The sequence below is a fragment of the Metopolophium dirhodum genome, chromosome 1, assembly GCF_019925205.1.
Source record: "Metopolophium dirhodum isolate CAU chromosome 1, ASM1992520v1, whole genome shotgun sequence".
Taxonomy (NCBI): Eukaryota; Metazoa; Arthropoda; class Insecta; order Hemiptera; family Aphididae; genus Metopolophium; species Metopolophium dirhodum.
Genome location: NC_083560.1, coordinates 86,913,199 through 86,940,395, shown reverse-complemented (window position 1 = coordinate 86,940,395; position 27,197 = coordinate 86,913,199). Strand labels below are relative to the sequence as shown.

The 27,197-nt window shown below is 37.5% G+C and overlaps 3 protein-coding genes and 1 pseudogene across 3 annotated transcripts; 1 reads left to right on the top strand and 3 right to left on the bottom strand.

The window, feature by feature from the left end:
- Window positions 1–133: 133 nt before the first annotated feature.
- LOC132943452 (uncharacterized) lies at window positions 134–5,230 on the bottom strand. Its single transcript, XM_061012463.1, has one exon. It carries the CDS (start codon window positions 5,228–5,230, stop codon window positions 134–136), a length of 5,097 nt encoding a protein of 1,698 aa, XP_060868446.1.
- A 6,732-nt stretch (window positions 5,231–11,962) lies between these two features.
- Window positions 11,963–14,456, top strand: LOC132943443 (uncharacterized; annotated as a pseudogene).
- A 4,113-nt stretch (window positions 14,457–18,569) lies between these two features.
- LOC132943436 (ATP-dependent DNA helicase PIF1-like) lies at window positions 18,570–19,280 on the bottom strand. Its single transcript, XM_061012440.1, has one exon. It carries the CDS (start codon window positions 19,278–19,280, stop codon window positions 18,570–18,572), a length of 711 nt encoding a protein of 236 aa, XP_060868423.1.
- Window positions 19,281–19,328: 48 nt separating this feature from the next.
- Window positions 19,329–26,695, bottom strand: LOC132943432 (uncharacterized). The gene is made up of 7 exons (XM_061012427.1): window positions 26,423–26,695; window positions 25,748–26,361; window positions 24,890–25,143; window positions 23,760–23,985; window positions 23,539–23,695; window positions 22,890–23,485; window positions 19,329–20,823 (listed from the first exon to the last, which is right to left on the bottom strand). The coding sequence occupies exons 1-7, from the start codon at window positions 26,693–26,695 to the stop codon at window positions 19,329–19,331; spliced, it is 3,615 nt and encodes a 1,204-aa protein (XP_060868410.1).
- Window positions 26,696–27,197: the final 502 nt, after the last annotated feature.

Below are 27,197 nucleotides of genomic sequence, written 5' to 3'. Positions count from 1 at the left end.
TAATAAACAGAAACAAAAATAAACCTATGACAATTCAAATACAAAATAATGCATATATACATAAATAATTATACACAGCAAGAAAATTTTATGTTTGGGATGGTGGAAGATGGAACAAATGGAAGAAGGTAAGTTAAGCGTTGTCGGTGGGTAGTTTAACCAACTTTACCACTGGACGTTTCAGTATCCCTTCCGCTGTCTTGACAGTGGCTACACGGACCACTTGGTCAGCACCAGGGTGGACCTCGATGACCCGACCAATTTGCCACATCAAAGGAGGTCGAGAAGGTGAATTTATGACGACGATATCTCCGACACCGAGACTGGGATTTTGATGGAACCATTTCTGTCTACTCTGCAGCGTGTGCAAATACTCCCGATTCCACCGTTTCCAAAATGATTGAAGGGCTTGTTTAATTAACTGCCAGCGTTTGAGACGATTCTGCGGAATGTCACTGATGTCGTGTTCAGGAATTGCCAAGATCGGTTGTCCGATCAAAAAATGTCCCGGTGTTAGCACAGACAAATCGTTCGGATCGCTTGACATGACAACCAAGGGTCGAGAATTGAGTACACCCTCGATCCGTGTAATCAATGTCGTCAATTCCTCTAAGGTATGCACCTGATTACCTACAACCTTTTTTAGGTGTAACTTTGTACTTTTGATAGCAGCTTCCCAAATACCGCCAAAGTGCGGAGCTGCAGGCGGGTTAAATCGCCACTGACACGGAACTCGTGCATGCAGAGCTTCTTGGAGTGCTGCGTCTTTAAATAATGTCTTAAGCTGCCTTGCTGCTCCAATGTAATTTGTACCACAATCCGAGTGGATCTGTGCAGGAATTCCTCTACGGGCTACAAATCGATCCAGCGCAGCCATAAAGGCTTCCGTTGACAAATCCGTTACCACCTCCAGGTGGACAGCCTTGGTGGATAGACAAACAAATAACGCAAGATACGCCTTATAAGTCCTTGAATTACGGCGTTGACTTTCTTTAACCGTGAATGGACCTCCGTAGTCCATCCCGACATTTGTAAATGGTCGACATTGTTGGACTCTTGCTGAGGGTAAATCTGCCATCACTGGTTGGGGAGCGGCAGCCTTGTATCTGACACACACTGTACATTTAAATATAACTTGCCGTATCGCAGCTCGACTGGAAACGATCCAAAAACGTCGCTGAATTAGTGAGGCCACTAGACGCGATCCACCATGTAAAGTGTTCTGATGGTAGTGTTGAATAATGATGTAAGCAAGGTGAGACGACTTTGGTAACAAGATAGGGTGTTTGGCGTCTATGTTCAAGTCCGAATGCTGTAGACGGCCGCCTACTCTAATCACACCGTGAGCATCGACAAAAGGTGCAAGTTGAGCGAGGGAACTCGGGGTGATGACGGAATTTGAAGTTCCTAGTTGGTGGTGCAACTCTGCGTAATATAACCTTTGAGTGTACCTCGCTACCTTTGTCAAAACATTTTCGTACTCCTTCCAAATGATTGGTTCACTCACGACTGGACGTTGTCGAGCCTTGTCGACAAATCGAAGACAATATGCTAGCACCCGTTGCATCTTGCGCAACACAGAAAACCGCTGAATCAAACTATCATCAACCTGTTGAGCTAACAGCACATTTTTCGATGGGCGTTTAAAATCAGGGAGCTCTGCAGGATCTACAATCGATGTGATGGCAACCGGCCATTGCTCTTCCGGATACTGGAGAAATTCCGGTCCATGTAGAAATGATGAACATGCTACCAAGGCATCTGGAAGCAGTCCTCGCGATGCAGGGTCGGCTGGATTATCTGCAGTACCGACGTGAGCCCATTCGCACTGGGGTACGAGATTGCGTATTTTCGATACTCGGTTTGTGACAAAGATTTTAAATAGCCTTTGTTCAGCTGTGAGCGACGATAAAACAATAGTTGAATCTGTCCATGCCCGGACACGTGTGATCTTGATTCTGCCCTGTAAAACTTTCAAACGTAGAGACAAGAGACGTGACAACAAGAGTGCGGCACAGAGCTCTAGCCGTGGTATGGTTAATGACATATCCATTGATGATGACTTCAGTGGTGCAACCTTTGTTTTACATGCCAGGAAATACAATCGGACACTATCACTCTGGTCTACCACACGCAAATACACTGTTGCTGCATATCCAACCTGAGACGCGTCAGCGAATCCTAGTAATTGTATATCTTGACTGTTGACTACTGCAATGTGTCGTGGTAACGACAAGCATGCTAAGTCCGGCAGCTTATCGATGAAACCTTGCCACAACGATGTCAAAGCTGATGAAAGTGGTGCATCCCAATCTAATTTTTCCATCCATAGCCTCTGCATTAAACACTTGGCCCAGAAAACCATCGGACCCAACGCGCCGATTGGATCATAAAAGCGAGCAACAGTTGATAATACTGACCGTTTTGTAGGAGTAACTTGACTTATCGTCGAATGATAGCCGAATGTGTCAAGTACAGGGTCCCAATGTACTCCTAAAACTTTGACGGCCTGTTCCCTAGTTGGCTCTATCCATGGTGTCATAGCCCGGTCTTCAATGTCGATAGTGTTCAAAATCTCGGGACAATTGCTAGCCCATTTTTTCAGGCTAAATCCACCTCGATTTAACAAGTCGATGATTTGGATTTTTGCTGCTAAAACGTCCTCTAAAGTGTCAGCGCCAACGAAAATATCATCCACGTATGTATCAGTTAACAGGACATCGTGGACGAGTGGAAATTCAGGTCCATCATCCATATTGAGCTGTTGTAGGCATCGAATCGCTAAAAACGGAGCCGAACTTACGCCATATGTGACCGTACACAACTCATACTCCTGTACCTCGTCACTAGGCGAATTGCGCCATAGTATATGTTGATAAACTCTATCTGGTTCATGTAGACATATTTGACGGTACATTTTAGTGATGTCGGCTGTAAAGACAAATTTGTGTAGTCGACTGCGCAACAAAACATCACCGATTTCTGTCTGAAGCTTTGGTCCAGTCACCAAGCAGTCATTTAATGAGACTCCGGATGAAGACTTAGCTGAGGCATCAAACACCACACGAATCTTCAGTTCCTCATTACACCGTTTAACTACAGGATGGTGAGGTATAAAATATTTGCCTGGCTCGGTCGCTAACTTCATATGTCCTAACGATCTGTAATCATCCATGAAGGCCCGGTAGGCAGTATATAATTCCGGATCCTTTTCAAGGCGACGTTCTAAATTATACAATCGGTTCAGAGCAGAAGTTCTGGATGACCCTAAAACGACCGATTTCTCATCTTGACATCCGATGTCAGCTGTATCCGGGAAACATACTATTGTTCGAAACGGTAAACCAACATAAAATCGACCGGTGGCGTCTCGTTTCGTGGTTTTAACAAACCAGTCTTCACATTGCTTGTCTTGTGTAGTTGGCATTGTTGACTCTGTGGGTTCCTCTACTGCCCAAAAACGCTGCATCCATTCTTCGATCGGAGGGGTTGTACTAATTGACAGAGACGTAAGCGGAGTATGTGTGTTATCCTGTAACGCACCAATTATGACCCAACCTAATTGTGTATTCATCGCTGATGGTAAGCCTTCGGTGTGTATAACGTCAGCTCTAGATTGAATGACGGACGGATATAAGTCTCCTCCAATCAACATATCTACTGGCGCAGGGTGATCAAATTGAGGGTCGGCAAAGACAAGATGACAATAACGATCTCGTACCTCAGCTGGCAAAACCCTGTTAGGCATCGTTGACATAATTCGAGGTAAGACAATGACGTTGGTTCCCTTAAATTCGGGAGCGTCGGCTTGTACAGGAACAAAATTAAAATTAGTTTGGCCTTTGACAGTAGTAACCGGTTGTTGGGAAAGTCCGATGACCTCAACAGGACACTTCCTTCGAGTCAAACCTAACCGATTGACACAATCCACTGTCATTGCGGACACCTGTGATCCACTGTCTAACACTGCCCTGACTGCTTGTAAAACTCCTGTATTGTCACGAACCCTGACTACGACAGTTCCTAACAAAACAGTGGTTTCAGTATGTGTAACTCCCGAAAACTGTGTTGCATTACAACTTGTAGTGGCTCGTTCGGAGTTGTCATTTGTCTTATCGGTATTCGATTTTGTAATATCATCTGTCAAGTGTAGTAATGTACTATGTTTACTCGAACATATACGGCACGTAAAAGACGTAGGACACGCATTGCTCATGTGTCCACTGTTCAAACAAACAAAACATAATTGATTTTTATTGACAAAATCACGGCGACTGCTAACTGGTTGTTTTCGGAATCCAAAACATTTGTAAATTGCATGAGGATGTCCACAAAACAAACACTTTTTTGTCTTGGCCGGGGTGACCGCGGCTAACGATGTCTTCTCGGACTTCTTGCCCTGGATCTTCTTAGTCGTTGTCTTCCCTACGGTCCTTTCATTGTTTTCTACATAACTAATGCCAGAACTACTGCCAACGTTTTCCAAAACGTTACATCGTTGTGATACGAAATCTAATAATGAGTTCAAGTCAGGTATTTGATTTTTAGCGACAGTAGCTTCGAATAATCGTCGTGTCATGGGATCAATAACCCGTGAACCGATGTAGAATAGTAAAAAACCAGCAAAGTCACTAACTCCAAGAGCTTGTATAGCTGATACATTTTCCCGAAAAGTGTTGACGAACAATGAAAGTGAAGCCGGAGATTCCTTTGTTAACGGCGCAAATGCAAATAATTTTTCAATGTGCGCAGTAACTAATAAGCGTTTATTGTCGTACCGATCTTTGAGTGCGTTCCAAGCAATAGAATAATTGTCGGCTGTAAGTGGGACTGCTTTTACTATTGTTAACGCTGGACCTAATAAATAGCACAACAGATAATGGAAACGCTCAATGTCCGTGTAATGTTCGTTGACGTGCACCAAAGAAGTAAACATATCACGGAAGGAACACCATTCAATGATATTTCCATCAAATTTAGGAATCTCTATTCTCGGTAAGACAAGTGATTGTACAGAAGTCTGCCTATTATTATTGCGCAGCGTGGCTATCGAATTATTCGGTTTTAACTTTGCTACTATCACATTAATTTGATCACACATTGATTGCATTGTTTCGGTGACATCCTCATCTACTCGTATAAACTCGTCTACTTCGTCGGTCTCAGCAAATACTGACAGAATATGTTTTTGTTCATTATTGAAAGTAATGACAAGTTGATCTAACGACATAATTCGAGCTTCCAACGTAGGACGATTTTCGGAATTAATTACGGCATCATTAGCAATGCTCAATATTTTATTAATTGACCGTAACGCGACGTCTCGTGCTGCACGCGCGCGCGTTAACTCGACCCTTTTTTGTTCATTGTTAATTTGTTGTTGATTTTTTCTCGTCATTGTAAATGATGTAGTACCTAACCACCTAACAACGCAAAACAATCTAACAAGACAAAATAAAAATAACAAGGATGCTAATAGGATAAACAAATAATAATATCCTACAAAAATAATACACTAACACTCTAACAGTAATTTATTGATAGCTATCCGGCCCGAAGGACCAAATGTTTGTCGCGAATTCCGGTTCACTTGAACTCGGGTGAAAACTCGACTATATTAGGCTGGGTGCTATCTAATTTAGTATAAGATAAATAAGGATATAATGATAGTGGACTGTATAATTTATTTCTCTCCCTTTGAATAATAATTAATAAAATACAACGTAGACTTAATGCTATGTTAGTCCTATCACATCGCATAACAACATAAAATAATAATAATTAATCACGGAACGTGATATTGGGTTATCAAACTATTACAATAATAAGGTATGATACGTCTGACCTGGGTACCGGTCGGTTGCTGTCCTGTACTGGTCGGGGTCGATGTATCTGCACCGGAAGACTGGGGAACGTGACGATCTACGACGGCGACACTACTGACCCAGTGCGACTAACATCGCACACGTGAATTGAAATTAATGAGGATAACTTGCGATCACTCACCCCTTTCTATAATGCGAACACCAATTTTACTGTTCGAGCATGTAGAATGTGAGAGCGAGAATACGATCGAAAGTTCTTACAACGCGAATGTCGTTTATTCGAGCGTGTAAGAACCTATAAGGCGGCACATCAAACGCGACGCTACAGCACAACGAACGCGACGATACGGCACAACGAACCAGCGATCGCACTTATTGAGGAGAAAAAAGACGACTCTCGTATGTGGTACGTCAACTACATACAACGATAGACAATATAAACTTGACTAATATGTCATACCGCGCAATGGCGACAATACTCGTAAACACGTGACGATTTAAAAACAAAAAAACAACGGCACTACGGACGCCTTCTTCCTGTAGCGCATGACGTGTAGAGTCCGTGATAAAACGAATTGACGACGAAAAACCGGCCGTTGGCCGGCACTGGGCTGCGCATGCGTGTCAAGGAACCGGATCATTTTAAAATCGGAATAACCGGCGCGCTCTGGTAGTTAACCGAGTCCCAACAACCACATTATGGGAACACAATGTGGAAGGGAGGAGACAAAAAAAAAAAAATAAAACTATTGTGTACAGGCAAGACAACGGCGATCTTGCACTGTAGAGGTTACTCTGGGCATTTTAATTTTACACACTTGGCAAGCCATGGTGGGACCTAACAATTATTAAGGGGGGCTATCAAGAATGTTCCTGCATGTTGTGGTGAAAGAGCGGTCAAGAGGCGGGGTCTGGTGGCTCCTTTACTCCTTTTGGGTAGTCGCCCTTCAGATCATCGAGCCACGAGACAATGGTGATAAGTGTGATCCGGCGCCACCTCACGTCACTCACAGGGACAACTGGGTATTACGCCATGTGTGTGTGCATGGGTAGGGGGCTAACTGCTAGGCCACAAGGGCAACCACACTAGGTCGACCAAACTCGGACCCTCACTGGGATGGAGCGTCACCGCAACACCGGTTTAATTAAAAGAAGAGTGTCGCAGACTCTTTGCCGGGCAGAGAGTAGTATCAGTACTCCCTGTACGACGGGGGGCCCTACCGAGCTGGGGGGACAACGAATCTAGAAGAAAATATATAAAAGACAGAAAAAAGGCATGGTTATAAGGGGGTAAGGGGGGTGGGACAACGCGGAAAGTTACGAATTAAATGACCCGGGATGATTGTTCTCACAATCATACTCGCAACACATTTTTGTGCTGAGCGAGGCTCACACACAATAACTGTGTCAGAACCGACAGTACGTACTGGGTAACCCCCCATTTAGATGGAGTACCGAGGACACAAGCTGGGTCACCAATTCCTAACACTGGTATACAATGAAAACATTATTATATTGTAAATTAAATGATTTACAAATAAATAGTACCGTATATTATAAAATGTGGGAAGTCTATTTGAACGCATTCTACTCTAAAATGGTACATGTGCTGCTCATGGTCTCTATAGAGTTTCAGAGGAAGTACGAAATCAGTTTGGTACTGTTCGTAAAGTCGTAGCCAACGTAAAAAAATTATTTAAAAAAGCACCATCACGAATACAAATTTTCAAAAATTACGCACCGGAGATCCCTTTACTTCTAGAACCAATCATAACCCCTTGGAGTACCTGCATCAATAAAGTACTTTATTATAGTAAATATTATGAAAAATTTGTGATGTTGTTAATATGTTGGATGAATAAAATACCTAACATTATTTAATAATCGCTGTATTCGATAAATTCTATTATTTTTAAATTTAGGATTCTGGGAATAGATTAAGTATAACAGTTCCAAATTATCAACAAAAAAAATATAAATAAAAAATAAAAAATAAAATATTTTTTTTTTATAATTATACCTTAAAATATATATATTTTATAAAATATTATATGCATATTATACTGCATATTTGCGTTTTTTTAGTACAAATGTATGCACATATTTCATTGTTTTTTAGCGCATAAAGTTCCGAGCCGTGAATGGGGTATATATACGGTTTTAATTGACTGATGTTATGAGTACCTTGGGGCGTCATCATCTGGGTGGACTAATTCATAGGCATTAACATTTTTTACTTTAAAGGGACCATCATAGAGCAAGACAAATTTAGATATTTTTTTGTCGATTTTATTACTGAGTTTATGTGTTCGGGCTAAGACAAGATCATTGATTTTAAAAAAGTTGGGGTTGAGACGTTCTTGTTGGTATTTTTTTCGGTATTCGGATTTAGAGAGTTGTACCTCTTGGGCTAATATTAATTGTTTATTGAAATCTATGGATAATTTTCGTTGGGGAATTGTATGAATTGGGTAATAGGATTGTGTTGGCTATTTTGTAGAAAAAGGGCAGAGGGAGTGTGATGTGTAGATTCGTGGCGAATGTTATTTAATGTCCATTCTATATAGGGTACATATTGGGGCCAGAAGGAGTGTTGATTGTGGCAGTAAGTGCGGAACATTCGACCAAGTTCTCGCATGACACGCTCTGCTGGGTTTGACTGGGGATGGTAGACACTGGTGTGCGACACTTGAACATTATATTTTGTGAGGGACGTTTGCCAATTTACTTATGAACTGTCTACCATGATCTGACACAATATTTTTAGGGATACCATATTTAGAGAAATAATCTGTGGTTAGCTTTTTGATACATATTTTAGCGTTGGTGCGTCGGAAGGGATATAATTTAACAAAATGGGTGAAATTATCTACTATGAAGAAAATATATGAGAATTGGAAAATACCAGTGGGGATGGGACCGTAAAAATCTACTAATAATTTATCAAGGGACTTGTTTGAGAGAACGGATTGCAGCGGACCGGCAATGCGAGTGGTCTTCGATTTGCCCTTTTGACACAGTTCACATGCCTGTACGATACAACAGATGGTTTTATTAAACGATGGGAAATAACAGATATTTTTTAATGCATGGGCAGTTTTAAGGGGACCAGTGTGGGCATAATAATAATGAAATAATAATACAACTTGTTTGACCAAATGATTAGGGAGGTAAAGGGACCAGTGGACATCAGCTTTGGTTTTTCGAATAAATAATGTTTCCTTTTTTAAAGTATAATAATAGTTCTAGGCTGGTGGATTGTTATATAAATAATTTAAAAATAATTAATAATATTATATAATAGTTTATATAGTAGTTTAATATTTTTTTTATTAAATTGAACTGATTATAATTCAATCATGGTATTTAAAACTTTTCAGGTTTCGCTCGAACTTCAAAAGATGAAAAAGGTGAAGAGTAGGGATGGTGCAGATGACAGATATGAAAGTAAATGGAAATTTTTCTCTGCATTGAAGTTTATTGTACTGTTATAAACTAGCAATTGAGTTAACTGCTTAGTTTATAGGTTGTAGGTAGCAAGACTGTTGGTAAAGGATTTCTCAGGTAGGTTTGACAAAATAATTAGACTTGTTGAAAAGTTAAGTTGTTTATTAAATTTCTTCTGCATAAAATACTCTAAGTCCAAATTGACAAAGTTGTTATATTGTCTCTCGTGAAGGTGCTCGTCTGTACTACGGTGTAACACGTCTAATCTACAGGCCGTTTCGGGTCTGGTTTTATAGGGCCTCCTGCTCTCCCTCTTCCCCCTAGTCTATTGACATATCTGTGGACTTCACAGGACGTTGTTTAATTTGTTATCGATACATTCCCACGCCTGGTTATTTCAAGAATCGTGACCTGTTATCGTGTTTGCAATATATGTTATACGCCATCCGTCACTATTTAGATACTGTGTATTATATATATATCTAATATATAAAATTCTCGTGTCACAGTTTTCGTTGCCATACTCCTCCGAAATGGCTTGACAGATTTTGATGAAATTTGTTGTGCATATTCAGTAGGTATGAGAATCGGCTAACATCTATTTCTCATACCCCTAAGTGATAAGGGTTGTCCATAAAAAAATAAAAGAAGTGCTCAAACAGGGATTTTGATAATTTACGGTAGAAATAATTGTTTATAAATGGTTGCTAAGGTATTGGTTATATATATAAAAAAAAAAAAATAATAGATACAACATACAAAAATACATACAATCCTCAATTTTTACCCTTCTACGATCAACCCTTATTATTTAATAGCCATTTTAGTAATTTAATCATTTTTCCTTTTAATCTGCCCCTTCGCGTTTTATTGGCATTGCTCACCGTACATAACATACATTATGTACAATTGAAACTGGAAACGTAAAATTACCGACCGATTTCTGCACAATCGCTGATTCGCAAGATACTCTCATTGAACAAATATTTCCCGATGTACACACACAGTACATAAATCATGAGTGGCTTGCAGAAAGAGCGATTTTAGCGGCAAAAAATGTAGACGTTGACAATATAAATCTGAAGATACAGATGTTGTTGCCAGAGAACTTGGTATCGTATAAATCTATTGATACGGTTTGCGACGACAGCGAAGCAGTAAACATTCCCACAGAGTTTTTGAACTCACTGGATTTGCCAGGCATGCCACCGCATAATTTACAATTAAAGGTTGGATCTCCAATTATCATGCTTCGTAATTTGAACCCGCCCGGTTGTGCAACGGTACGCGATTAGTCATTCAAAAATTAATGCAAAACGTGATCGAAGCCAGGATTTTAAATGGCAAGTTCAGAGGTGAAAATATACTCATACCACGGATTCCTATTATACCTACTAATGTTCCAATTCAATTCAAACGTATTCAGTTTCCGATTAGATTGGCATCTGCAATGACTATAAACAAATCCCAAGGTCAAACGATGTCTGTTTGTGGATTAGATTTGAGAACACCATGTTTTTCACACGGACAATTATACGTGGCATGCTCTCGAGTGGGTAAACCATCCAGTTTGTTTGTGTTAGCTAATGATGGACTAACAAAAAATATTGTTCACGCTATAGCATTAAGAGATTGATATTGTTTAATAGTGTTACTGTCGTAATTGTTTAATTAATGATATATAATTTTACGGAATAAATTATAATAACTTAAAAATAATGTTTGCCTTTTGTTATTTTTATATTCCCTCATCGTTCACAGCGCTCCATGCTTATTTCACGCATATACCACATTCTTACATACATACAATATACACATTCTAACATAGATACATACTTCCAATAAGTAAGCTATTTTTAGTCTACACTAGAAATTACTAGGAAATTATTTATATGGCAAAACAACGTTTGCCGGGTCAGCTAGTATATATATATATATGTATATTTCATAACAATATCTAAATATTATATTCATATATTTATGATTCAAGTGAAGTTGTAGGACCTCTTGAAATGCTATTTCAATATCGCATTGCCCTCTCATTATATTCCCATTGGTTTTCTAAAGGATATATGACTTTGATTTATTTATCCGAATTTCTATGTGCTAATATTTATCTAGTCTTTATGTTGTCTAATGTAGCCGAAGGCGAAACGATCATAATAATATATCATGCATATTATTGGGTTCGTTACACCTCCCCTCTTAGGGGCAGCGATCACCAAAGTAACATGTCGCGTGATCTGACGAGTGAAATGACAAGTGACGTGTTAGTAACATGTCATTCATATAATTTTGTTTACAATTACAACTGAAAATCACTTTATTTCGCTCATCAAATCGACATGTAATTTAATGTTTAAATATTGTTGTTGCTTGTCACTCAAAAAATAGTGCGTGCGCTACTTTTTGTCATTTGTGACATGGAAATGCATAATTTCCAAATTGCGCTCGACGGAGTGACGACGTACAGTGTACAAAGTTTTTAAGTATACAAGTTATAGTATACAAGTTTACATTTATACAAGAAGTAATATATTTAAAGAAGTTATTTTTTGTTAGTACAATATACACTATTTATTTAGGAAGTAAGTACCTACTTATTAATACTCATTAAAAAAATATACTATGCATACAACCTACTAAGTTGCGCAATTTTGTTTTTAATATTAATTTTTAACAGTTCCATTATGAAGGACGATCCTGAATTCAACATAAAATTCGTTGAATTCATTGAAAATCATAATTGTTTTTATTATTAAAGAATACTCGTGTAAAAATGCGCAAGATAAAGCTTGGGAAAATATTGGAAAACAAATTGGAGCCACAGGTAAGTAATTTGTTTAACTACTAAATTATTAAAAACAATAGATATTATACAAGAATTATATTGTACATTTAATTTATGTATTTTTACAAAACGTTTTGTAATGAATTATACTTATTCATAATTGACTTAACAATATTTTATATTATCCACATATAAAATTAAATAATTAAATAGCACAATTGTTTTGCCAAGGCAGTGATGCGTATGGTCTTAAAAAATAATAGCATAATCTATCTCTCGATTCTACTGCAACATTAGATGGTCTTGTTCTACTTCTATTTTCTTGTGAGTTGAATTGAGTTTCACCACTATATCCTGTATAGAAGATCCTTGTATATCTGTGGAAGTTGAAAAAATACCACCGTGTGTACGTATAAAGTTGTGTAAAATGCATAGGTATTGCTTTTACTAAAGTATCAACTTTTTCAATTTTACAGCATATTGGGCCTTCCAATATTCTAAATTTTGATGTCATCATTCCGAAAGCACATTCTATTGATTTACGTCCACGAGAAAGTCTATAATAATATAGGTACAAATTTGAATAATAAATAAAATGGGCATATTATTTTGTAGTTATAAATTTATAAAATTTTTATAATTAAGCCTTAAAAGTTATATACAAGAATAGTAGTAAGTTATATTGGAACCAAATAACACCAACTGAGCAGTAGAACGGTTACTACTTGCCCCGTTTTTTATAGTTATAACTTATTGAAATTACCTGTAGTTAAAGATACGTTTTGCATTTGTTAATTGCCTCCTTGGGTAAGGTCTCAATAAATTATTCATTAGAGGGAAAGCCTCATCACCAACAAAATAGTATGCATATGGTGGTTCATTTTCTTCTCCCGGTAAAGTTGATGGTTCAGGCAAATCGAGTTTGTTTTTCAGCAATTGTTGACCAAAAGCACATTTTTTTAAAACACGTCCGTCACTATTGCGGCCATATTCTCCAACGTCTATTGTTATGAATTTTCCATCGGCATCTGCGGTTGCCATTAAAACTATAGAGAAGAATCCTTTATAATTATAGAATGCTGATCCTGAATTGGCCGGTGCTTTAATCCTTATATGCTTGCTGTCAACACTGCCGACACAGTTGGGTAGATTCCACAGTTCTTGATATCTTTCAGCCACATTAGTCCAAATTTCTTTAGTAGGAACTGGCATGTATAACGGTTGTAATACACTCCACAACGATTCACTAATATTTTCCACTATATTTCTCACAGTAGTTTCACCTCTTAAAAAATAGTATGAAATAGCCTTCATTGATGATTCGCCAGTAAAGTATCTAAATAATAAAACAATTTTCCAATTTTTCAGCTCAAAACAAGTCAAAATATTTTATTAATGTTTTATGTTATATGTATGTTATAAATTCTAATATAATTATATATAATTTTTCCTTAATTTTTTTCTTGTTTTTCCCGTTGCTTTTGAAAACTACTGGGAAATAACTTTTGACTCCCCTATAAGTACCAACTAAAATCACTTTCCTATCATAAAAGATACTGTTGAAGAAAATATAAGAATTTTTACTGTCCTAAAAAGTAAAAGGTGATGATACACACAAAAAAAAAAATAAAAAATAAAAAATAAAAAAAATACATCATTGTAAAATCAATACATACGCTTAGAATCTAATATTAATACAAGATGAAAATTTTCATAAAATATTGTAAATATTTTTAAGCATCAGAATGTAAAGAAAGGTGGAAGAATCTTCGGGCATGTTATACCAGACATTTAAAACATAAATTACCATCTGGGTCTGGTGCAAAACCTAAAAGACCCTACTACTTGGCAGAGTATCTGAATTTTTTAGAGCCATTTACAAAATCACGTAAACAAACGGATTAGTAAAATAATGGTCTTGAAAACAGCGATGACCAAGCCACCGATGAATATGAGTTGGCTGATCAAAGCTCTTATAATTTGGCTGATCCAAATTCAAAGGAAGATAATTTATATTCTCCATCTACATCTAGTGCTAATATAAATATAAATAAAAATAAAAAAAACTCGCGCCAGTTCTTTTATCAGATGTCAACAAGGCTGCCCTCGAGTTCTTTTTCAAGAAGAAGAAAACTGATACTGAAGAAGACATGGATTTATGCTTTTTAAAAAGTTTGTTGCCAGACATGAAATTGATGACCCCAGACCAGAAAAGGCGTTACAAAGTTCAAATGATAAATGCAGCTAGTTGCATATTAAGTGAACATACAGTTTCTGCAGTTTATAATCAACATCAAACACCACATTCATTATCTCCACCAGTTCAACGTCAAACACATGCATTATCACAACCAGATCTTAAGATCTTAAGCCTTGCCCCTGTCCAAATTTAGGGTGGGCGGTGGTGTGGTCTCGTTAATTATGTTGACATTTTTTGAAATAGCCATATTATAACATTATTTCTCTTGAGAATTGAGATATTTTAATATTTTATTACAACTCTCGAGACGTAAAGACCAAAGAGATGTTATCTCAATACTGTTACTATCAATAGATTTGTTATTTGATAATTTTATTATTATAAATCAACCTAAACACCAGTACCTAACCAGAATATATTTTTAAGTTTTGAGTAGCACAATATTGTATCATAACTTATAAGAATATTTTATTAATATAATATTATCATAGTGATTAGTATTTAGTGGGTACCTACCTAGGAACCTATTATAAAAATAGGTCTATTTGGAAACGGAGTAAAATCCATGTATTTTTAGATATTGTTGTTAAAACGTTTATCTTCATTGAATATTGAAAATATTAATTTTGTAAAGCAGTTTGTTTAATTAGGTAGATTTAGACTTGATCCGATCAATTAAAATTGTCAAACCGCCACTGTATGAAAAGTTATAAATTAAAACACAGATAAGTGAAATATTCATATAGACTTCATTCTTCTGATGGTCAAATATGGAAATGTATATTAATACGATTAATCTATTTATGATTTTTGAAACATTTTATCGATCTATTCTTGACTACAAGTCCAGGGCCTAAAATAAATGAAACTCCGTACCACACTATTTTATAATCTTTTGTAATCCTGATCGTAATCGTAAAATTGAAAAAAAAATACAAAATGAAAACACACATCATTGTAAAATCGATACATTCATCACTCCGTTCAGAATCTAAAAAAACTTATATAATAATAAACATCGTCATTTTTACAAAAAATCGTCATCCAGTATGTTAGTTTGGATATCCATTGACATATACCTTAATTAGTTATAAATTATAATAATTAACTAGAAATAATAATGTTGCAATATAAAAAATTCCCTTCTTATTTGGTGATATTATCAATATTAATTATCACAGATACCTATATATATTTATTCATAATTAATTTATCAAAGTTAACCGCAGATTAAAATTAATATTAAAATTTGATACTTTAAAAAAAAAAAAAATATTAAACATGATTAAATTCTAAACGTTACCATAAGTAACACTAAAATAATAAACTCACTTTTTATTTTGTATTGCACTATTCTGATTTTGTACTACACTAACAGTGTCGTACTGTACACTATTATATGCGTATATTCTTATATTCAATTCTTAAATATATTTTTAATTATCAGGTCGACTTCTAACGTGCCCAGAAATGAATCACAAGAACCTGTTGGTATTGTACACGAAGAAGGAGCACTTGAAAATACATCAAATGAAATATAGGACGACTCACCTGAAACGTTCAGCCAACCAAAACAATCAGCAACGAAAAAACGTAGTTTTTTAAAGGCAAACAAAACTGCAGATTCATTAACCAAACGATCAGAAGAAACGAACTTGTTAATTAAACTAATTCAAGAACAAAATGAAAAATTGTTAAAAAGTAAAGATAATTTTGATGAAATTGACATGTTTTTTAAAACTTTAGCCATAACTGTTAAAAAATTACTAAGTGCTGGGAAAATTGAGGCAAAAGTCAAAATGTTTGCTTTGATGACCGATTTAGAGCAAAAATATTTAGTTCCTGAACAACCCATTTATCCACTGGCTGTCCAACCACTCAATAATTTTCAACATTTATCAGAAAATAGTTATGTTTCAGGATGTTATAGATGTAATAACTACGGGCACAATGTCCGGCAATGCCTCGGTGAGTGTATATCGCATTTTCATAATAAAATAAAAATAAAATTAATAATGTTTGTTATATTTATAGCCCCCCAAACACCTAGGAGAGCACCAGCCACACAACGTGGTGGGGGGTTGAGTTCCGTTAGGATAAGGCCGCCGCGGAGTCTGAGTGCAAGGTCGACACGCACTCAGACTCCCGGTCCCCAACCTATCGGAACATCAACCCCGATGGCATCAACCGTAAGTAATATTTTTAATCCTAATAGTGCTAAATAAATACAAAATTGTAAGATATGAATGCACACATGTGGTATTGGAGAGACCACAGTTAGTTGTGAATTTGAGAATACCTTTTAATGCCATGTTTAATTTGTTTATATAAATTGTAGACGTTGTATGAATCGATGGCTGGTGGCACGTGTGAATCGGCGTTGCGGCAGTTGGAGGCGCTGATCATATCAACACCGTAAGTTGTCAATTAAATAATTTTTTTGTAATGCCATTATCCTAACAATATTTTTTCCTCTAATATTTTTCAGATCTCATGAATAAAAACTTTTTTTTTTTCACATGTCTTGTTTTTATTTCTTACCTTAATATAATAATCATGGTTAACACATTAGTTAATAGTAGTAATATTAGAGTATAATAATATGAGTAGCCTATGTGTTAGATGTACAATTTCTAGGGGTCTGATGTGATATGTTTACTTGTGTAATTATGTATTTGAATAGTTTGTGCCATTGGTAGATGTGTATCACAAAAATAGGCAGTGTAATACAAAGAACACCAACCAATACTGATGTATCATTATAATACGGTGACGATACAAATAAAACTTTAGGCTATTAAATATAAGTCATGAGTCGCCTTGCAATATTATTTTTATTCTTACATAGACGTTACAAATTATTTACAAATTACCAGTAATTCTAAGTGATGAGAGGTAAAATAGCTTATAGTATTGAATTGTGTCAAATAGTAGTGTAATAGGTAGGTAATAATAATAATAAGGTAGGTAGTAAAATATTGATGATACAATTAAAACGTTACCTATCACAGTAAAAACAATACAAACATAACAATACAGTCTACTTTAAGCTAACTGATATTTGGACTATTATTTAAAATAATTCATACTGATATAAATCACAAAGTTCTTGACATAGGCGTTTAAAGGTTATATTATATTATACAAACATTGTAATGACAATTGGTGGTCAAATACCAATAAAATATTGAATATAATTAACTATACATTACAAAGTAAAAACATATGTAAAAAGTTACTTAATATATTAATATATGTACAACAAATCAATAACAGATATTTAGATTGTTATTAAAAGTTATTCATACAGACATGAATAGCAAAGTTATAGAGAGCTAAATATAAAGCTAGAGTACTATAATAACAATTAGTGGTTGAATACCAAATTATCTTATATGGTACAAAGTAAAAAACAAATGTAAAAAGTTTCATAATAGCATAGTATAACAAATATAAATACAATCACAGTATAGGATTGTGAATGCAATTTCAACTATAATAATATTATATTAACAGATATTTAGATTAATATAAAAAGTTATTGCAAATTGTGTTTAAAATTTAATATTATATAAGTAAAAGTAAAAACTAATTTAAAAAGTTACTCATACAGACATCAATATCAAATCCATTGTATGATATTAATACTAACAAAACATATAAAAAGGTCAAATAATTTAAACTAACGTTAGAAAGTTACATAATATTATTTAAATGTTTTTTTACATTTCATTACATTGACCATGTATTTTGAAGTAGGTATAAATAAATAATTATTGATATAGCGTAAATTAATTATTGACAAATGTATGTGTGACTGTACAATATTATAAAATCCTAACAAACCGTTTGACATTAGTTACGAATACACCTTTGAGTATTCGCATCCAGAGAGACCACGTGGAGGTTGTCAAACTTTCTCTCCACATCACCTAGACTTGATCATTGAGCGTCACCTAGACTTGATCATCGAGCGTCACCTAGACTTGAACATCTGGTGTGACGCTAGACTTGATCATTGAGCGTTACCTAGACTTGATCATCGAGCGTCACCTAGACTTGATAATCTAGCGTCACTTAGACTTGATAATCTAGCATCACTCAGATTTGAACATCGAGCGTCACCTAGACTTGATAATCTATCATCACTTAGACTCGAACATCAAGTGTCACCTAGACTTGGATCATTGAGCGTCACCTAGACTTGATCATCGAGCGTCACCTAGACTTGAACATCGAGCGTCATCCAACCTTGATTATCGAGCGTCCGCTAGACTTACACTTACCATTGTCAACACATAATGCATTACAGAACTTCCCTGTACACAATGTTTTTGGTGACGAATCGCCCGCTATCATCGGCGTACATGCCAACTCTCACGGACTGTGCGTTTCTCACCCTCGAAAACGCTACGTACAGCTGCCCGTGCGTGAACACAGGCGACATCAGTAGCAAACCTACCCTGTCGAACGTCTGACCCTGCGACTTGTTGATATTCATGGCGAACGACAATCTCACCGGGAATTGAAGGCGCCGCAGTAAGATGGGCAGGTCGTCCTCACCGCTGGACGTGAGCGGTATCTTGGGCACGACGATGTCGTCGTCCTGTGCTTCACCGCCCAAAATCCTAGCCTTGAAATTGTGACGCCGCAGTTCGGTGACCACCAACCTCGTACCGTTGCACAGTCGTCTCCTCGGATCGAGATTTCTGAGCAACATCACGATGCACCCCACCTTCAACGTCAGCCGGTACGGCGGCAGGCCGTCCGGTTCCAAGCTGTTGAGGAACTCCGTGGGAAAATTGGCCACTTCGTCGGGATCGTCCGCCATCATGGTGTCGACGGCGGTGTAGCTCATCTGAACACCGTCGACGCGCTCCAGCACGTCCCTGTTGACACCTCTACAGTCTTCGTTGGTGGGACACACAACGATTCTCCGAGCGAATTCGTCGACGTTGGCCAACGACATTTGTTGCGGGTACACGAAATCGATCAAATCATCAACGTCGCATACCATTTGCCGCGAGATTTGCACGGTGTTCGGAACGCCGTCGACCGCGGGCAGTCAGCCGTTGCCGAGCTCAAGCAACCAAGTCGCAAAGTCCACGTCGTGGTCCGCGCGCATGTTCTGGACCAGATTGAAGCGCTCCATGACGCGCCAAAGACCGTTTTCCTTGATCGACGACATGACGATCTCGGCTCTCGTCCCTCTCCGGACCACGGGAAATATCTGCCTGAAGTCGCCGGCGAACAGCATGGTTTTACCGCCGAACGGTAATTCCGATGCCATGACGTCCCTGAGCAGGCGGTCCACCACCGTCAGTTGCAGTCCCGGCGACATTGGGGCTTCGTCCCAGACGATGAGCGCCGCGTTGCGTATCTTCTGCGCTCGCTCGGACTGCATGGTGACGCTGGACGTCGAGTCTTCGGTCAGCGTGCCGAAAGGCAGTCCGAACGTCGAGTGTACGGTCATGCCGCCGTCCATGAGCGACGCGGCGATACCGGTGAACGCCACGCACAACACCTCCCGCTGCGGAGGTCGGTGCCGAAGCGCCCATATCAGGCATCCGTACAGCGTTGTTTTTCCGGTACCCCCGGGTCCGTCGACGAAGAAAGTTTTCGCCACCTCGCGTTGTTCGTCGACGGCCGCCATCACGCGGTCGTACACCGTTCGCTGTTCGGCGTTCAAGGCGTCTACTTGTGGGGCCCACCGTGCCGCCGCGTCTATTGCCCGGAACAGCGCGTCGTCCTGCAGCGGTTCCAGTAGACGGGGGTCAGCGAGGGGCAGACCGTAGTCGCCCGGCGATTTCCGGTGTACACGAAGTAGATCCTCGATGGCCGCCAGACACGCGGCCCTCGCGCGGTCGACGTCTTGGAGATGGCGGTTGAAGTCCTCCATCATGTTTGCTTCGTTCGCCTCGTACAACGCCAGCGGGTTTGAGGGCTCGCAGAAAGCCAGTATAGTGACGAACAGATACCGCAGCTGCAGCGGTGTGTCCAACGTCGCCGATTCCGTCAAGCAATCCCGCCACGCTCGGTCGTCTTCCAATAATCCGAGTGCAACGGCAGCCGCCGTGAATGTTTCGTGAACGACTCCGTCCACCGTCCTTATGTCTTGAAAGGACTTCGGGCCTCTTCGGTTCAGAAGTAGCAATCTCAGGTGGAAACGGTCCCGGTCCAGTGGGTTTACTATGTACATCCGAGCCAACGTAACGTTTGCCATCCGAATCCGCCGCGGCAACCATTGGGTGACATTTCTTACGAGTACGTTTTCTTGATTACGTGGCATCTGCCAGGTGTAATGCGTCGGTATTTCGTGGTACAAGTATTTTCGAGCATTCACGTCTGTTGTGTTGAGCGCGAAGAACTGCGCGAGTTTCGTACTACGCACAGCTTGGTTCTGTAGCCGTTCTTCTGCTTGGCCCGGCGCAAAGTACACGTTCTGACGACCCTCCAGGTGGACAGGAAGTCTGACGACCGTGTGACTTTTGCCGTGCAATTTGTACGAAAACAACCGCCAGATGCCTTCTGGTGGGCTGACATATCTTGAGTTTACGTAACTGAAAATTAATATTGAAAAGATAACTAACAATGGCTCTATAGATGATACCGTCTGGTGTTGTGATTGGTATTATTATTATTATTATATAATTCAAGTAAATGTAATTTATTTTTTGTTCTGTAGACACAAAGCATTGCATTACAATGTGCATATGACGAAGAATCCCTACAACCGTTGAACGATATATTATGATGTTTTGATAAATAAATGTCGTGAAATCAAATTGTTAATGTCAACTCGAGTAGCTAAATATAATCATAGTGGACGTCTAGTGAATGTTATGAATTAATTTATATAAGTATACAATTTAATCTATAATTTACAGAGTTGGTATTAGTATATTAGTAGTATATTAGGTGATCAAGGTGATAACAGTGTACAATCGGTGTATTTAATTCGATTTATATTTTGTACTGTGAAAATTACACATAAAATATTCAAAATTTAAATTATTATTATTATTATTATTATATTATATTATATTTTAATTTTAATTTATTTTTAAAATTTGTATCAGGTGGAGTACATTATAACTGTATAATATTATTTAAGAATGGCATTGCTGTAGGAATGTTAATTTATGCCAACGAAAATAACAATCCATAAAAGCGTGTTTCACATTGCCGAGGTGTTAAAGTTTACAATTTGAGACAGTATATTATGTGATCACGGTTAAACTTAGATCAGGTTATAAACCAAAATTTATATCTATTAGGTATATTAGTTAATTGGTGTACTTAATGTCATTGATGTTTAGTTCTGTATGCAATGTAATGTGTATAAACAACTTGAATGAAAAAGCATAAAATAACAAATTTAATGTAATAATAATAATACCTAAAGAACACACATTAAATGTTAAGTATATAATATAGCTAGTATACAATAGTAAAAAAAACTAAAAGTTATCGGTAAACGATTACAACTACCCTAAAAACCTAAAAAATAGTGAGTAAAATAATTCATACACACTGGACACACTGCTAAAAATGACACATGCATAAAATATTGTTATATGCTAATAATGATGGAATGGTAATAATTTTCAATGTAATACCTATAATAAAAATCTATCAATAATAATGTAGACCACCTATAGAACTCTCTGTATAGAAGTACATAATATAAGGTACAACCTACATATTAATTAATATATAATTATAAAAATCCTAAGACACTATTAAATCATTTATTAATTAACTATTTATTTAATTTATGTTTAATACTGTATGCAATAGAATGTTTATTGTACACAGCTTGAATAAAGACACATGAAAAAAAGGATTAAATGTAATATACAATTATAAAATTAATATATAATATTATAAAAATCTTAAGACACTATTAAATCATTTATTAATTAACTATTTATTTAATTTATGTTTAATACTGTATGCAATAGAATTTTTATTATACACAGCTTGAATGAAGACACATGAAAAAAAGGATTAAATGTAATATAAAATTGTAAAAATCTTAGACACTATTGATGGGAATTATTAAAAATTAATAAATGATTTATTAGTTAACTATTTATTCAATTGATGTTTATTACTGTATGCAATAGAATGTTTATTATACACAGTTTGAATGAAAAAACATGATATAACGCATTAAATGTAATAATAATAATAATAGTTTATAAATGTAGAAGTTCCTAAAGTTTTGCCCAACTGAATATTCTTATTAAAATGTAGAAATGTTTTCATAAAAAAGTAAAGTTCTTTAATCATTAAAATTTTAGTTTTTAGCCAATGTCAAACCAAAGTAATTTTATTATTTCAAACTGAAACGTACATATTTAAAATTAAAAACAAAACAAGAGTAATACAATGGAATAAAAACAAATGTAATTAAGTAACAGAATTTTTAAATTTAAGATTTTTATGTGAATTTTAAAAATTGTCCAATTTAATATTTAAAATTCCTGAACATTAAAAGTAGTAAATAATTCCTACACAAAAAACACACTAAATAAACATATACAATATATACAATATACTATTATAATCATTATACCTAAATTTAGAAATATGTAAATTATAAAATTAAGTTAAGACTCACTTGGCAATCTCATCCTGGTCCTGAACTTCCAACGTCACACGGTCGTGTCCCTTGTATATATACTTGTAGATATACATGACACTCTTTATGGACGTGCATATCTCGACGTTGATGTGCGCGTCATACTTGGCCAGAAGGTAAGGGTTGTATGGCACTACACACTCGTTACCAACCTCACGATCTCTCACAAGTACCACCCGGCCGTCATCCGGTCGGCGGTACTTTGGATATCCGCCGTCCGCAACGTACACAGTCTCCTCTGCGTACGCTTTCGGGAAATCTTTGGAGCATTTGTTGTCCACCATGCACGGACACTGTGGATTGACTGTTCCACACGGCCCGTGGATCATGTGAGACTTGACGCAGGCGTGTAAGCGCCTGTCGATTGCGGGGTCCGGCAAGAAGGCGCAAACCACGTCGTCCACGTCCTCGGCCGTGCGGAACTTACAGTCCTCCGCCAGGATTATCTGCGCATGGGGCAGACCACGTTTCTGAAACTCGATAGTGTACACGTAAGCGCCGACATTACCAAACACACGATTTACAGTTATGTCACCTATTAGCTCCTGTAGCTTCCTGTTGAACACTCTGGCCACCTGGGATTGCACGTAAACGTTATGAACAGGTCGGGTTTCCCTTTGGTACGCACTACGGTGATGGCGTCTTGATAATTCATCTTGTTGAATCGGTCGCTAACCGTGAACGTCGACGGCAATATGATCCTACGCCCGACCGCCATGGGATCGATGTGGAGCTGTTGTGACATGGTCCATGAGCCCTTGATACGCTTCGGCGAGGAGATCCCTCTGGTGCAAACGGATGTAGTTCAGATTGTTCGACTCCATTCGAACATACTGGTCGCACACATACATCTGCAACAAGAACCGACCTTGATGTAATAAACTAAACAGTTCATGCCTTTGGTCGTTATTTCCCTGATATCTAACAGCCAAACGGTAGGACGCAAACTCTCTGATACTGTTGCGATTGCGGACATTGTTTCGTCGGTTGCCCGCTTGCAACATCCCGTTATGCCAACCGGCCTCGCCGTACGGGAAAAACAGCGGATACAACATCGGATCCGAGTGACACGACCCTTGTGAAATGTAACGAATGGTATATATTATTTAAAGTGAATTGCTAAATCAACGATTTGTAGTAGCTGGGGGTTAGAGGATGGAGTTGCGATTGTGTTGTGAGTATAGCAAGTACATAACCGCAAAAGAAAGGTAATGTATAAAAAAAATATAAACTCTGATCTCTTTGTATTCCAAGGATTTATAGTGTATATTTGTAAGTGATGTCTGTTATGAAGTCCAAACAAATCATGAAATTAAGCACCGAAGTAATGTGACTATATTATGTTTGATTATTGATAAATTATATAGTACACTACATACAAATCATAACACGACTTATTGTCATACTATCACTACAAGATGAATATAATTTTTAATGAATATGGTTGTAAGGAATTTAATATTGTTAATTTAACTTTATCTAATATTTTATGTATACATAGGTCCCCTAGCTCGAATAGCAATACCTGATCTATTATGATTAAATTATGTCCTGAATAGAATTCCTGGCCTGTCTATCTAACATTCTAATCACTGATAAATCTTTGAACGACACTTATTGTCGGAAATGCGAACAATAATATAATTATCCTTCATAGTCTTTCATCTGTTTATTTCGCCAAAAAAAAAATAGGAGACTGCTGCATGATTTGTCAAAATATCAGTAAAGATTATTAAAATAATTGTACCTCAGATTGTTAAAGTAATAGAATTTAATAGATTCATTCAAAAGAATGTCCAAAATGTAGTGTATACTTGATGTAAATTTAAAATCGCAGTGTCAGCTTTACTGTACAAAAAAAACTATGATTCTATTTGATGGTGTTGATATTAATGTGCAATAAATATAGTGAATATAAGTGAACAATTTGAGACAGCTGTGTAAAAAATTGTGTTTATAGTAAATAATTATTAACTAACCCGATGGCATGGTTTGCATCCTGTGTTGCGGGTTGATTGGATTCGTATCGTAGATGACCAGATTAATGTCTCTTAGCGGACGACCCCCTTCGCCTACGAACACGGCCGCAACTTCGTTTGCGGTAGGCAGGTTGTTTCGCCCGTCGTCCCGGGCCGCATCTCGGACAAAATGCATCGTCACTGGCCTAGGTCGCACACCTGCGGGATCGGCGTCGGCTAGGTCTCTTTCTGCCAGCCACACCTCACGCATGTTCCTGGAACAAATAAGACATGTATATTTTTATACTTGGACAGACTCCATGTAGAAATCATAAATAAATCATTCAGTACATTTAACTCTATAATTGTATAATTAACATAATACATAATAATAAATATATATATTATAAATGTGTGTGAAGTGTAGTAAGCTTAGGAGACCACATAGGTTAGGTAATAACAATAAAACCTATACTTCATATAAAATATAAAAACGTCCCAGCCTTAAGTTATATTTAATGTTACCTGTATCATTCAGAAGTACATATAACTCTGTTGGTAGCAGAGTAAAATTATAATAAACACATAAAATACATATAATATTTAATATAATTTAAGTAATAAAGGTAAGAAAATTTTTTGCTTTGTATACTATTTTGAATGAACATTAAGTAATAACTGCAGTATATTGGTAGCTGTGAGTGTCTAATATCAACGTAATATCTAGTTTGACAGTTAACATAGTTAGTTTATTGGTTACAGTGTGTAATTTTTTTTGTTTTTTCTGTCTACTTTGAGATAGGTATCTGTAAAAGAAATTTACTCTAAGGGGCAATTCATATTCCTAATGTTAATAAATACAATAAATTTATATCTTACTTAAAAGCCATTGCGTACGGATTTACGTCCCGCAGAAAACTGTCCAATAGTCCCATCACAACTACGGACAGTTCACGATGATTTCTCTGCAGAGCCATCCCAACGCGGCGGGCGTTGGCCTCTGCGGACTCGAGGAAATACAACTGACAGTAGTTGGCATCTACTCGGTCAACGGCCACGTCATTATTTATCCCCTGATAAGTTTGGCCTTGGATACACATCGTTCGCGGTCCACGCCTTCGCAAACGCCTGTCGTCTGTGCCACAGCTAAACGCAGCGAATGCCAGGGCGTTGTTGTACCGGCGAATGTCGTCTCGGAATCTACGACCATCCTGTGAATCTCCAATCAACAAACTCATTAGTAAAAAAGGGGCGGGCAACAACGCGTGTTGTCTTGCAGCGGTCACTTGACCGTTGTTACTGCAAGTGGAGAAGTGCCTATTGGCATCCCGGCCCACAACCTCGCCTTCGAAGTGGCGGGCGTTACACTGTGTGCAGATTCTGTTTAACGCGCCCGCGTTGTGCTGCTCTGGAAGCGGGTGTGTCACGCCTGCCTGCCTGTCAATTATTGGCGCACGCCCTCGGGGTTGTTCACCCACGGCAAGTGGTCGGAACTGCAATTTAAATGATAAGTTTTATTTATGGTTTTTTTATAAGTAAGACATATTTACTGACCTCTTCGTCGACGTCTGGCTGCAACTCGTCGAGCATGTCCACAAACTCCAGTTCCGCTTGCACTTCGTCCATCTGCACTTCTACCACTTCCACGTCATCACCTCCGTCCATCTGAACTTCTACCACTTCCACGTCATCCCTTCCGTCCATCTGTTCCTCAACAAATTCCACGTCCTCCACCACCTCCACTCTTTCCACATCATCACCTATATCCACTGGGACGCCAACGACTTCCTCGTACTCCACACCCTCCACGTCCTCCCTTTCTTCCATCTCGACATCCCCAAGCACCTAAAAGTTAGGTTGAGTTTAGAGTAGGTACAATTGTATTGATAATTCTATATAATTATAATAATAACAACAATAATTATTGCTATCTATGACAGTAAGCGTAGGTACCTATAATATGCAATAAGTGAATATTTATATGAAATAAGGTTTATGTCACACAAATAAAAGCATACATGTTGTAGTTAGAGTGAGTCTAAGTCTAAGAGTATCACATGTGAAATGATAAAATACCTATCTAGTGCCCAACTTACAAATGAAGGAGAGTAAACCTAGGTCAGTAGTAAATAGTGATGTGGTGGGGGTAATATTAAGAAGTGTGCGAGAAAAGTATTTTGTTTATTGGTAGTAGAATGTATATTATTACTTTCACTCAACTGTATAAACACAATATTAAGTATACAATATCAGATATGTGAACATATTGCATGGTTACTGTAATCATTGTTACAAATGTATACAATATATAAGCACACATGTATGTTAA